This window comes from Pipra filicauda, unplaced genomic scaffold (genome assembly GCF_003945595.2).
Source record: "Pipra filicauda isolate LSUMZ 115617 unplaced genomic scaffold, ASM394559v2 scaffold47_size6085603_pilon, whole genome shotgun sequence".
Classification (NCBI taxonomy): Eukaryota; Metazoa; Chordata; class Aves; order Passeriformes; family Pipridae; genus Pipra; species Pipra filicauda.
In genome coordinates, this window is record NW_024104620.1 from 4,094,989 (window position 1) to 4,107,952 (window position 12,964).

Here is a 12,964-nt window from a genome sequence, read left to right on the forward strand (position 1 = left end):
CTCTCTGCCTAAAAAATATTTTGGAATAAACAGGAACACAGCCAAAGTCTTTACATTTCGGTGTAATTTATTGGCACAAAAATATTCAAATACAACATGGCATCTAAACATGGCTACTCTGTTGTATTTTGTGCATTGTTTTTAATATGTTTAATTCATAAATCATAACTTTATCTTCACCCTCACGTTTAATAACCATTATTTTCTGTTTCAAGTTATGACCAGTTCTCCCCCCCCATCTGCCTCCTAGGCCAAGCCCTAACTTTCCCTAGTTATTTCCCAACACTGCTTTTTAACCCAGACACTGTGGGAAGCTCCCAAGTGGTATTTATTTGTACCCTGCACCCAGTTTGCCACGGATCACTCTGCACAGAGGCACCGACTTCGCTCAGCTCAAGGTCTTCAAACCTTGATACCCTGATCTAATCTGAAACATGACTCCTGCACTAATGTAATGAGCAGATAGACAATTTCCAATTTTGGGGCAAGAATCAAGTTTGAAAACAAGGTACAGGATGAAACAATGGTAAAATTCTGCTTCTCTTTCCAGTTATCCAGCTCACCCCCAGACAAGTGCATTGAGCTCATTGCAGCCACATCAACAGGAATGATCAGGGCAATAATTCATCTGCAAGTGACTTAGTTACATTGCAAAGTAAGTCAAAACCCGTATATAGTTATTTTCAATGGATCACCAGTTCCCCAAAGACCAAGTGGAACCATAGACATCTGTGGTACAATCAGTCTTCGCTGTCCTGGAAACCCAAATCAAGTGTTGTGTTTCAGACAGCTTGTTTTTTTTTTCTTTTTCCGACAGCAGCTATACATTGGCTTAAACCAACTTTTAATATACAATAACTCTTTTCATTTACATTTAAAAATATTTGACAAAGGCTGTATTTCAGTCCAAGGTTCAGTTTGTGTTTGTAGAAGAGCAAGTTTGGAGTGCAAAAGCCTCCAGAATAAAAGGCTGTGGATACTTTGGAATCTTCCGTTACCAGAAAGGACACCTAAAGAAAATAAAGATATTGTAATAATGCTGACTTGTATGGAGTTTCACAAAGGCAACACTGAGAAGGACCGAGATTCCATACTAATTAGGCACTATTTTAGCTTAGGGAAAATTGTCAGGTGATCCCCCCAATACTTCTTTCCTGCTAAAGTTTAAAAACAACAGAGACCTATTCTGTCCAGCATCGTTCAAAGCTAACCCTCAAAATGACAGTAAAAATAAGTAAAATAAATAACACTTCTTCACTGTAACTGTGACCATCACATTCCTCATTGCAAACACTGAAAATGTTCTAAAATCCCTGTCACTCCTTATAAAAGAGCTTTCCTAGAGGACTGTCTATGGCATCGCTGTCATGACCGCAAAATCTACCAGAGCAGATGCAGGATGTGCTAAGGCTCCTACAAATAACTAACCACACGGTTAGATTATTCCAGAAGAGTTTTGCCAGCTCAGCTGAGCGACAAACTCACCATCCAATGTAGCACTGGCACAGGTTCTCATGAGAAGTCGCTTGTTTGATGAGCAATTCCACTTGTGTGGGGACATCGAGAGTTTCGTCATGAGAAAAGTCCCGACCTGTGAAAAAACACATCAGTGAAGTCACAAATCCCGCTTCTAATCCCTTCAGATACATTATTTGGCAGGTGGGGGGGGCAGTTTCTTATAAATTATAAGAGTGTAAAATTTTGCAACCAAATGCTGCAAACTATAAAGCCAGGACAGTGGAAATTCAACTTCCACTGAACAAGCTAAGACATGCAAGTCTGTGCAGTTACAAACACCTCTGTACTTTTCAAAGCAGGCTCATTTCAATCTAAATGCAGGCACCAGTCCTTGGGTGTTAGACAAGAACAGGCAAATGGCCTCGTCCACTTAATCAGAACATGTTAAATTCAAGGATTAACACAAAATACAAACACTAAGGGTAGTGCTGATCCCTCTCATCAGATTTTATGTTTATTTTATATAACATAAAAACGTGCTCACCAGTGAGCTTATCTCGAACCCTGTTGATGATCTGAATTGCCTTCTTATTTAGAGCTTCTGGTTTCACCAGACCATCTCCTACTGAAAGACAGAAACAGGAAAGAGAATTAGGACTTCACCTGAACAATAAAAGCATTTGTACTGCTGTTAGATGTGCCCTGCCCAAATGCCATTTTGAGAGCAAACCTAGATACATTTTCTATCACCTTTTTGTTGGGAGTTGAGAACACAGGTAATTATATTCCTCATTTATGCTGACAAGGAACTGTATCTGTCCCAACTCATGTAATGGCATTTGGATCATGACGAAATTTTCTGATCTAAGAACAATTTCTGCATTAGTATAGAAACAACAAAGAAACTTACTGAAGGAATGGATGGATTCAGGCACTGTGGTCCCAGTTTTTTTATGGGATGTCTCACCGAGTTCCACACTGTCCAACATTTCTATTGAAAAAAAAAAACCCACAAAAACATAAATTTGAAGTTGAAAAGCAGCTAAAATATTCTCCCAGAAACATCAACAAAACTGTTAATCATCTCATTTGAAAAGCATAATTGTGACATCCACCATCTTTCCTACTCACCCACTGACTGACTGGCTGAGTAGGAGTCTGTCCTTGTCCGTGAGCGCTTATTGCCCTTTGTATTTGCTGCAAGAAAAGGAGTTGAAAGGCATGAACTGGAGTTTCAGTGTTTCAGAGCAAATCTGTCAACAAACAATATAGATTTCTCCTTCTCCAGATTTGATGCCACATGAAAATAATTTCAATCTCCCGCTCTCTGTCGCAATTTCACATTAAAATCCTCAAAGCTGCACCGAGAAATAGCACATGGAAATGAACAATTTCATCAGATTGTTTTCAGATAGACATTGAATTTCTTGTATGAAATCAGAGCGATTCCTCTCTTGCTGCCAGTGTTTTCTCAGTCACTTACTGTCCATCAGCCTCCAGTTCAATAAGGGATCGTACACAAAGGCTTCCAGCACAGCCATGACACTGTCCTTGTGTTCCCGCAGCACTTCCATCACCGTGTGACAGGTGATCCTGTAGTTGCCATCGAGGCCTGTCACCTGGGGAAGAGAAAGAGGTGAGTCCACCACTGCTTCATTCACTGTGCAACTCCAACCCCAACATTCAGGGAGCAAGAAGTGGCTTTGAACTGGAATTCACTGTGGTTTCAGAAAATGCACCTGAAATATTAACACCTCTGGTTCTTAAGGTGTGGAGAAGTTTAGCCACAACAGAAAATAGAGGAAAAACTGGGAATTGGGTGCCATTTTCCTCAGGAACAATCCCCTTCATATTAAAGAGGGGATGCTTACCTCCATAGCATTTGTCAGCATCCTTGTTAACCTAAATGGAATCTTCTCAGGGAACTTTTCTCTTGTCATTGCAACCTAAACAAATGATGATGGAGAATTAGTCAATTAATAGCTAATTTAGTCTTTAAAAGTTACTAAATATTGGGATCTTTTTGGTACAATCTTGAAGACTTTATTCCAAATAGGAAAAAAGTCACAGATTTATGCTCCTCAGTTTCCACAAATTTTTGGGAGAAGCTAGATAAGTAACTTGATAGCAAAGGGAAAACTCAGCACATGCCCAGCTGCTACTGTCAGGTAACACAGCCTGCCTGTCAGCAGCCTAAATTGCTCCAAGAAATTTCAGGGAAGTGATGCCAGCACTTCTTTGCTTGTTCCAGTGGTCAACTAATCCCCAAGACACGCCTCTGAGATAAAGTACCTATTATTTTCATCTTGCCTGTAGGTAAAGCAAAGCTCCAAAGAGCCAAAGGGCTTGCCCAGGATCAGACTCCAAGGTCAGTTTGTCCTGGCTTATAGATTAATTGCTGTTCTACCAGAAAATGTGAAATGTTACAGAAAATTTAATGTCCAACTACAAAGATTTACCTCAAAGCAGTCCCCGAAGTCGATATGCAGGATCTTTCCACTCAGTCTGTCTAACATCAGATTGGAGGGGTGCCTTTGATGAAGGAGTGGGAGAAAAAACAGGGTGACAGACCATTCTAAAAACCCAAAGTAAATCACAGCAGTTCCAGTCTGAAATGATATTTATCTTCATGAGCAAGAACAGCCAGTGACAGCTTTCTTGTCTGAGATCTTCAATCTCAGGATGAACAGAAAAGCTTCCTGACAGTGCATCTATCACATTATTTTTGTAATTACCTCTCAGGTGTTAGAGATCTTCTCACCTTGGAAGATAAACAATCTCTTAGACCAGAACAATCAGTACATTTCTCGGACAGGAACATTTATTTTTCAGTTAGGATAAGTTTTTCCATTTGTTTTACGCTTTTTCATTTTATTCAGTATAGAAAAATGAAATGCACTATGCTACAGGTGAAATAATACAAATTGGTTTACAATCAAAAGAGAAGAAAATCAAACTAGAGTAGGAAAACTACAGGGCTGTATTCATGCTATCTTCTTCCAATTTTGTTTTAATTCAATTTTCAAAGGTTTATAATTTCATTATAAAGACCTCTAAGTTCAGGAGTAAGAGCTTTTGTTATGAAAACACGTGAGGGTTTAGCTATTTTTGCATTACAGCCTTTAAATCTAAAATACATTGTCTTCAAAACTATTTCTAAAGTTATAGAATGGGTGGAGAAAGACTTCCCATTCTGTGAGTGAAAGGACATATTGGGGCTTTCAATATTAGGACTTGTGGTCCTTGATGTATTTCTGTGGGTATTCATCTCAAAAAGGAAGAAAGTCTTATCAGTACTCGAGATACACAAGCCCTGCATCTCGTGCCTGCAGTGCTGAAAGTAACATTAGGACCTGAAAGATGGTATCACTACAACTCAGCAGTAACCACAGTGGAAGATGTTATCACAAGAACAGATCCCAGGAATGAATTGATAAGCCTTCACAGCCTGTGCTTTTAAATAAAAGAAACCTTTATACTTCACTTACCTGTCCCCAAGGCCCAAAATGTACCCAACCATTGACATCACAGCAAGTGAACGAGTGTAATTTGTTCTTCTGTCAAACCACACCTACAAGTGGAGACAAAACAGAAGCCAGGCAGGCATGTTGGGTGTTTCAGATTATGTTTTAAGTTACACATTAACCACTTGCATTTTGCACAAAACAGAATTGTGACATGCTTAGGATCAATACATCCCATAAGCCTGAGGGGGTTCAAACACCCTGTGCCCTTGAATTAGGTGTCACGTCCTGAACTCACCTCTGAGCTTGGACTTTTCAACCACAGCAGTTTGGCAAGGTCATCCCCAGCTGTGTTATTGACAGCATGTTCAAATACTTCTACTTTCTGCATCAGAGTCAGGTGGTCATAATCTGGAGCCATCTATAATTGAGAAGTGACATTCAGCAACTTAAAAAAAGCTGCCTCCAGTAGTCTCTGGTTGTACTATGAGAAACACAGTAATCACAAGTAATTTCATATGAAGTTTATATTTAAATTATTTGTAGACTGGCCAGTAAGTTCTCAGACACAGTGAGGTGGTCACCCAGCAGTGAAGAATTCATTTTAAATGGGATAACAAATGGTTTAATATCCACAAAGTAAGCAGCCCACAGTCTTATTTGACTAAAGTACTGCCAAGGTAAGTATGTTTCAAAAACCATTACCCAAATAAGTCTTCTGGGCTGGCACACACTTTCCTTTTTGGCAGGGAATTCCAAATTTTCTAGTTCCAAGTGCTCAGTTTCCCTTATCTAATTTTGGCCCTGCAGCTTAAACACAATGCTTGTAATGCCAGCACCAGGCAGCTTGTGTGAGGCACATCCTGCTCATGCAAAATCCCAAACGCATTTCAGTCACCAGATGGCAACAACCTGTGGTCACTGCTAAAACTGGAAAGGAGAAACAAATATACATATGGCAAACTTTACCTCCCAGAGGTATTTTATATCTCCCATCTGATATTTTTGTACTCATTATCGATACTGATAACAATCAGAGAAGAGGCAGAGGAATGAGCTGTGAATCATTCTCCTTCCTTAAGACACTGGAGTACTAAAAGAATGTGCCAAGAGCTGTGCCAGCTCTGCCCTCACCCTCAGCATGATGCGATGCTCGATGTTGAGCAGGATCTTTTTCTTCTCCCGGTAGTCTCGGATCAGGGCGTGCAGAGTGTCACAGTGGGGCACCCAGCCAATCAAGCCTGAATTTGTAGACAGTGGAATAACAGCATATCTCTGGATGCTACAGGAAAAAAATGGAGAATCAGAGCTCAGATCGTTGTATGTTGCCAATTGTTACATTTTGAGATGCCTAAAACAACTACTATTAAATCCGATTCTGATCCAAATTGTCTCTTCTTTAGTTGCTCTGTTTGTCTTCTTTTCAGACAGACCTCAAACATCCATTTGCACAGACTGCTGCCCGGTGATCTACACCTGCACTCAGTGAGTACTCACCAAGCTATTTAGTGACTACAATAAAAAAATCCCTGACAAAAACTCATTCCCAGTCTCCTAAAGCAGCGCTCAAGGTGTCCTGAAACAGAGGTTGCCTCAACGATCATAACAATTTACAATTACAACTTGCAATTACTTCAATTAAATAAAACAAATGATCCCCTTGGATACATTTCCTCTGTGTTTGAATTCTATGAATGCTGCTTTTATTTCTCTCTCTTTTTTTTTTTTTTAATTAACTTAGTTCCAAGATTTGCCATTTTCTCACAAACCCACTACTCCTTGTGCCAAGGTTTACTTGGGAACTGCATCCATGTAGGGTGTCATCTGTGCACAGTTCAGTGACCACCCACAGCACACACCTGAGGTTTTTACGAAGAGAAGTTGGGTCATTTGCTAGCAGGGTGTTGACCAACCCAAAAAGCTGCATCACTCTTTCATCTTGGCGAAGGTCTTCGTGACCTTTCAGAAGGAACACAAACTCGTGCCCGTTGCTTCCTGCAAAAAGAATTAATACAGAGAAGTTTGCTCTTGTTGAACAAACAGCCAGGAGTACATACACCCAAGAGCTGGAGAGTGTGGCAGCCAGACCCACCAGCCCACCAAGAAAAACCTCACCTGAAAGGAAGCTCTGGAAAGGTTTTATGAGGTAAATATGCAGTTTGACCTAAGAACTGTCTAAATGCTGGAATAACTAAGTGAAAAGTGCTCTCTCTCACCCATTAATGTCAACTTCCTGGGCCGCTGCTTGGAGGTGATGACCTGCAGGGAGGGTGCGATGGACTGAATCCGGATGATGGGCTGGTTGGGATCGTACGTTCCTGGCACTGCCAATTCCAGGTCCCGGCACATTAGGAGTTTTGGTGACACGTACTGCAGTTCCAAAGAAGTGAGCTACCAAAGCCAAAAGAAAGGCAACCCTTCAGAATTTCAGTTAAATCTCACACATCTGAAGAGCTCGTGTTGTCGAGTGACCTAAAACAGTTCAGTCAGTGATTGATACTTCAGGTGCTTGAAGGAAGTGCTGCATAAACACAAAACCTGCAGCAAATCCTATGCAGGTCTTTCCACAATACTGAACTTGAATGGTTTGAATAACCAGAAAAACATGAAACAAAGATTGGTTCTGACAACTTGAGCTGAAAGACCCACAACAGAACTGAATCTCTCCCCTCACCTGAGGCAGCTGCTTTGAGATACGTCGGAACACGTGGTAATAGAGATCCCAAGCCTGAGTCAGGTCTTTGACATTTCCTGACTTCATGTACTTCCTGCACCACTCCTGAGCTTCCATGAGATCTCTGCCATAGGCCTGGGGAGGAAGTGAAAAACAACAGAAGAGAAACATTTCAAGAGACTGTAGTGGAATGGGTGGAGACCACTTAACACCTACAAAGAGCATTACAGTCTCTTTTCAAATTGCATTAAAAATACTTGACCTCCAATTTTTTATAGAATATCAGAATTAAAGATGCAGAAATTCCTGGATCCAAGATCTGCTTTGAGTTTATTTGCTCACAAATAGACTCCATTATAGGAGGCAACAGAATGAGTAGAATCCTCCTTTAACAGTGGGCTCACAAGCTCAAATTAATTCCTTTTGCTGGCTCAGGAGAGATCATCTCTGCTATCTGTGCTTCTGCTTACTGTGAAGCAAAGCAGAATAATGAACTGCAGAGCAGTTGTGAGTTTTCCAGACTCTATCAGACATCCAGCTGATACAAGACTCCACAGCAATCAGTACTACCATGACCCCTGTCATCAACAAAAGTGACACAGATCTGAAGATAAACATCAGTAATTAAATTTGCAACTAATGCAACGAGTCCCATGAGATTCACTGTCTGTTAGATGGCAAAGGTTCCTGTAATACATCTGGGCAGGTGCCTGTCCTTCAGAATGTTATGCTCTTGGCCATTTGCTGGTACCTGATTGAAGGATGTCTCCTTTAGAGTCTGAGGCCCACGTTCCATCATGGCGTGAAGCGGTTCCAGCACCTCGAACATCCCCTTCACGTTCCTTTCTCCAAAATAGAGACGAGATGCTTCTTCCAGCCCTTCGTGCCACATCTCGTGCCACAGGATGGCCACACGGATTAGCTCCTCACTCACCTGTTTTGGGACAGGAAAAAAGACTGAACACCTAAAAAACCCCTGTGACTGTGTCCTGACTTAAAAATGCAGAACTCCTTTCTCATGTTCTCTCTCACGTTATGAAATACTCGTTGTTGGCAGCCAGAGGGAGCCACGAGAACTACCACAGTGATGTTACACTTGTTTCTGCAAGAAGCTGACCAGGCTTTTCTCACCCTGTTTGTTACCATTGAAATTTTCTATGTATTTGTGTAGCTTGGCCTGAAAGCATTACTTTTCATTTATTCATAAAAATCTTTATCAAATCAATTAAATTACTCTTTCGACGCTATGCTTGGTAAGTTTTGTTTCCGCCTTTCATTAAGCAGAAATATGTGTTTATTTCTAATAATCTAATATAACGATTCCTCATTTATTTGTTCTCTAAATTTATTTATAAGGAGACACAAAAACTCAGCGTGCAAAATATTTTTAAATTAAAGTGTTCTCTTGCAATTACACTAATACTGTAACTTCTACCAGCTGCAAATACCCAAATCAATTGTACTCGAACAAAATTAACAATGAATATAATTTGTGTTATTATACCTGTAGTAAATCCATTCCTGAGACACAACACACTTCCTGGTACAATGAGTACTCACCATCATTGCCTGCTGCACCAGAGTGTTGCTGTGCTCACACATGTTTTTCAAGATCTTATTGGCAGCGTTGTGCCGGGCAGTGGTTGTAGATTTAGAGGCTACAGTCAAAGGGTAGATCAAAGCCTGCAAGGGACAGCAACCAAAAATGCTTTAGAACCACACAGAACTGCCACATAAATTGAAATATTAGCAAAGCATTAACAAACAGCAACCTTAGGGCTGGACAGGAGAAGCAAGGTTCCTTCTGGAAAGGGGTGATAGGAATTTGCTATTCAAAGTCTTCCAACCTGAAAGGCTCACAAGACTGTAACTCTCTGAGTAGCAGAATGACTTTGAGAGCCTGTGTCAAACTGGAAGGACAAAAATAGGTTTTAGGGGTTTGTGGGAAGAAACTCAGATAAAGCTCCTGTGAGGTGGGCTCTGAGTAGTCACCGAATGAGATTTAAGGTGATTGCACTACCCAGTGCTCTATCAGACAGAGAGAACCTCCCCTGCTACCTGGCTCCTCCACCTCTTCCTGTTTTTATGTGAACAGTGCTGAGGTGAAAGCAGCATCAGAAATAGTCCCCACCCTCATTGCTGTGACTTCCAGCACAGGCACCTGGACAAGGTGAAATGGAACACAGGAAAGGCCTTAACTGGCACCGGCCTGTGGGAATTCCCCCTCTAAGCCAGGGCTCACCTGGGGATGGTACCGACCGATGTCTGTGAGGAGCTGATGGATGAGACGTCCCACCAGGGGTCGAGGGGTGTCGATTCTTGCAATGAGCTGAGGGATAACCTGAAATAAAGACCCCTGTCATCTCGTGTGCTCAGTGCACCAGCTGTTCTGCCCTCTGCTAGAGGCCTCACAGCAACTGGAGGGGACAGAGGCCCAGGACTCGTTTTTCAGATGGTCAGAGGATAACAAGGTTCCAAACAGTGTCAGAAATGTACAACAGCTCAGTGAGACTGCAAGTGTTCTGTGCAAAAGTGTTACAGGATCCTCTGTGGAAAGAGTAAGATGTGTCTTGAAGTGTAATGCTTAAATAAAAAATAAAGTATTTTTTTATTTAACTACAAGAGTCATTCTACAAGGCAATTCTGAGAGAGACTGTGAACCCCATCAGAGCAGCACAGTGTTGTTTTATACTTCATCACCACTGAATGCACATCATCTTTAATTTAAAAATGTTCGTTCTTTCTCATTCATATGCACTAATCTGCATATAAATGCTGAAATATATGCAAGAATGTTTCTCATGCCTCTGTGCAAGATGCTTGTTAAATCAGTTACAAACTGTACTGCACACTGCTCTCAGAACTCACCTACAGAGGATTGTTTAGCAAAGGATCTTCATGGATATCATGCAGCAAACCCCCAAGCTCCCCCCAGAACTGGGGTTTGTCTTAGCCCTTTGTGTTCCTTACCTGCAGCCAAGTGTCAATCTGGATGGCCTTGACTCCTTCTACCAAAGCCTCGTTCACATCAGGCCAGTGACCATAGTCAAACCACAGAGTAAGGACTCTGAAAAAGAGAAATACTTTTGTTAGGAGTGAAACAATAAACCCAAAACGTTCCAGTCAAACGCCTCCAGACTCATTTACAAGTGATTTTTCTTCCCAGTACCCACAGACAGCAGGGATAACCCACCTGACAAAAGTTAGCTTGGACTGAAGCATTCACTTAATTCAACCATAACAGAAAGGAGCAGAAACATGTTCTCCCTCATCTGAGACCATGTGCCCTGATAATTAGGATTTCATTTACTGTGTGCTTCGTTGTGTACCTTAGAGTGTCCTGCAGGTTGTTTCCTCGGGACAGAGAGATGGATCGGAAGAAACCCTGGACAGCAGGGACTGTGTACATCAAGAGGGTCTTGGATAAATCCTTTTGGAATGAAAATTTCTGCATTAGTTCTAACCAAGCACATCAGGCTACATGAATTCTAAACTCAGGAAGGGGAAAAAGGAAGAAATATGTGAAAATATAGACCTAATCCACACTGTAGTTGACTTCTGCCTGGCAAGGAACGTGCTGTGAAGTGGTTTTATACTTCAGTTTGTTGGCAAAGCTATGGACAGCAAAGCAGCCTAAAAACAACAACCCTACTATAACTGGTAAGTAAAAGAGATTCCTCACAGTCTTCCATGAAGGACTTAAGCAGCAGAACTTGTTAATGCACTGTATAACCTATGACAGCCACCTAGGCCTCTGCTTTAGGTCACAGCTAACTTATGATTGTTTGCATTAATTTAGTCCTCTTCCCACAAGGCTGAGTTAACCTGAACTGCCTCACTTTTGCTGTAAGCTCTGAGTGTGTGTGTATGTGTATTATATATATATTTATACACACACACACAGAGAACATCCACAAGCCAGGTACATACAGCAGCACGTTCCCCACCACAACATTTTCCTGGGTCTAAGCACTAAGTACCACTCTCTCCACACCAACAGGGTACCTCAGTGACTTTTTTCTGCACTGGAGAAGGGATGGGGCTGTTCTCTGTGCTCTCTGCATCACTCTCACTGTTGCTGCCCTCTGTGTTGGCACTGGTGACACTGGCCCCGCTGGCGTGACGCAGCTTCTTCTTCTCATCCCTGGCCTGGTTCTGATGTTTGTAGTGAAGCACTGCCTCAAAGTTCATCACTGCCCAGGCATGCCAGGCCTGCCAAGAGGAGAGAACAAAAGTCAGAAGGAAAATTAATCCTTTCTGCAACCTGCACTTTCTAATTGTTAGAGATAATCCAACCTTTCTGTGCCTGCAGACGACTGCAGCAAGCAATACCCTGCAGACAACACAATGCTTTGCTTTCTCTAATTGCTTGTAATTTTAACTGTCTTATTATCTTAAATAACATCACAGTGAGTTCTTGGCCAGGAGTTCCCTGTTGAATATTAAGGCAAAGGAGCTCTGTAGCAAAAATTAAGTTATATTTGCATACACCTTAATTTTTCAAAGACTAAAATGAAGATTAGTGTGTTAGGGCGCAGGGAGGTGTAATGGAAGAAATACAGGAGATGACTGCCCCAGAGAAGATCTGGCACCAAATACTAATTGAGATTTCACAACCCTGAAATCAAAGGCTCTTTGGAGAATTAACAACAAGGCTACTTTCCTTGTTCAAGTATACCGAGTGAGAACAAGTTAATTTTTTCTATTTATATTATCCTTTCTCCTTCACTGTTACCTGCCAGGGGAAGAACTCCCAAAAGCAAGAATAGAAACTGAATTGTGGCCTAGTTTTACCAACCAGATATAATTCTAAACAAGAATCTTATGGTTTCCTTGGGCCGCTGTCACTGGGGTTTTTTAATCCTACTGGCACTAACAAGGCAGACAGTTATAGGAGATCTTCCTGTGAACATCTTCCTTTCCTTAGTGTGGGATGTGGTGAAATGAGTGATGCTTTCCCTCACTGACCTTGTACCAGTTGCGGTCGTGCTCGGTGGCAGCACTGTAGTACTGCAGGACTTTGGGGATGGTGCTCTCATTGATGCCTTGCAGGTTCAGCTGCCACTCCCCCAGCTTCAGGAAACACCTGGTTAAGCAAAGGGATTATTGACTCAGAACCCAGAATGAAAATGAAGCCTCTGGATTAAGAGGCAGAATTCTTAACTGGAGTCTGGAAGACGTTCCATGTGGTGAACCCCCTCAGGAAGCCTCTCCTGGAAGCCTCTCCTGCAGGATGGGAGTCTGTGTGTTAACATGGAAGGCTCAAAACACCTCCATCCCGCCTCTAGTGTGGAACTAACTAGTTAAGGGTTTAATTCAGGGGGAAAGGTGAGGGTCAAAACTTGCTCCTCATTTATATGAGTTATAA

General features: G+C 41.7%; 1 protein-coding gene across 2 annotated transcripts in view; it reads right to left on the bottom strand.

Annotated features, from left to right (window-relative positions):
- Nucleotides 1-49: 49 nt before the first annotated feature.
- The window catches only part of MTOR (mechanistic target of rapamycin kinase), a 61,302-nt gene continuing 48,387 nt past the window's right edge, over nucleotides 50-12,964 (bottom strand). For both annotated transcript variants that reach the window (XM_027736339.2, XM_027736340.2), the window contains 21 exons: nucleotides 12,565-12,682; nucleotides 11,602-11,808; nucleotides 10,926-11,026; nucleotides 10,567-10,663; nucleotides 9,839-9,937; nucleotides 9,157-9,279; nucleotides 8,348-8,530; nucleotides 7,597-7,731; nucleotides 7,139-7,313; nucleotides 6,782-6,917; nucleotides 6,057-6,204; nucleotides 5,221-5,343; nucleotides 4,947-5,029; nucleotides 3,918-3,990; nucleotides 3,330-3,404; nucleotides 2,942-3,077; nucleotides 2,590-2,655; nucleotides 2,369-2,449; nucleotides 2,003-2,083; nucleotides 1,486-1,591; nucleotides 50-1,010 (listed from right to left, as the gene is read on the bottom strand). In XM_027736339.2, the coding sequence (XP_027592140.1) occupies nucleotides 995-1,010; nucleotides 1,486-1,591; nucleotides 2,003-2,083; nucleotides 2,369-2,449; nucleotides 2,590-2,655; nucleotides 2,942-3,077; nucleotides 3,330-3,404; nucleotides 3,918-3,990; nucleotides 4,947-5,029; nucleotides 5,221-5,343; nucleotides 6,057-6,204; nucleotides 6,782-6,917; nucleotides 7,139-7,313; nucleotides 7,597-7,731; nucleotides 8,348-8,530; nucleotides 9,157-9,279; nucleotides 9,839-9,937; nucleotides 10,567-10,663; nucleotides 10,926-11,026; nucleotides 11,602-11,808; nucleotides 12,565-12,682 (2,362 nt within the window). In that variant the 3' untranslated portion in view covers nucleotides 50-994. The remainder of the gene's footprint in view (nucleotides 1,011-1,485; nucleotides 1,592-2,002; nucleotides 2,084-2,368; nucleotides 2,450-2,589; nucleotides 2,656-2,941; nucleotides 3,078-3,329; nucleotides 3,405-3,917; nucleotides 3,991-4,946; nucleotides 5,030-5,220; nucleotides 5,344-6,056; nucleotides 6,205-6,781; nucleotides 6,918-7,138; nucleotides 7,314-7,596; nucleotides 7,732-8,347; nucleotides 8,531-9,156; nucleotides 9,280-9,838; nucleotides 9,938-10,566; nucleotides 10,664-10,925; nucleotides 11,027-11,601; nucleotides 11,809-12,564; nucleotides 12,683-12,964) is intronic.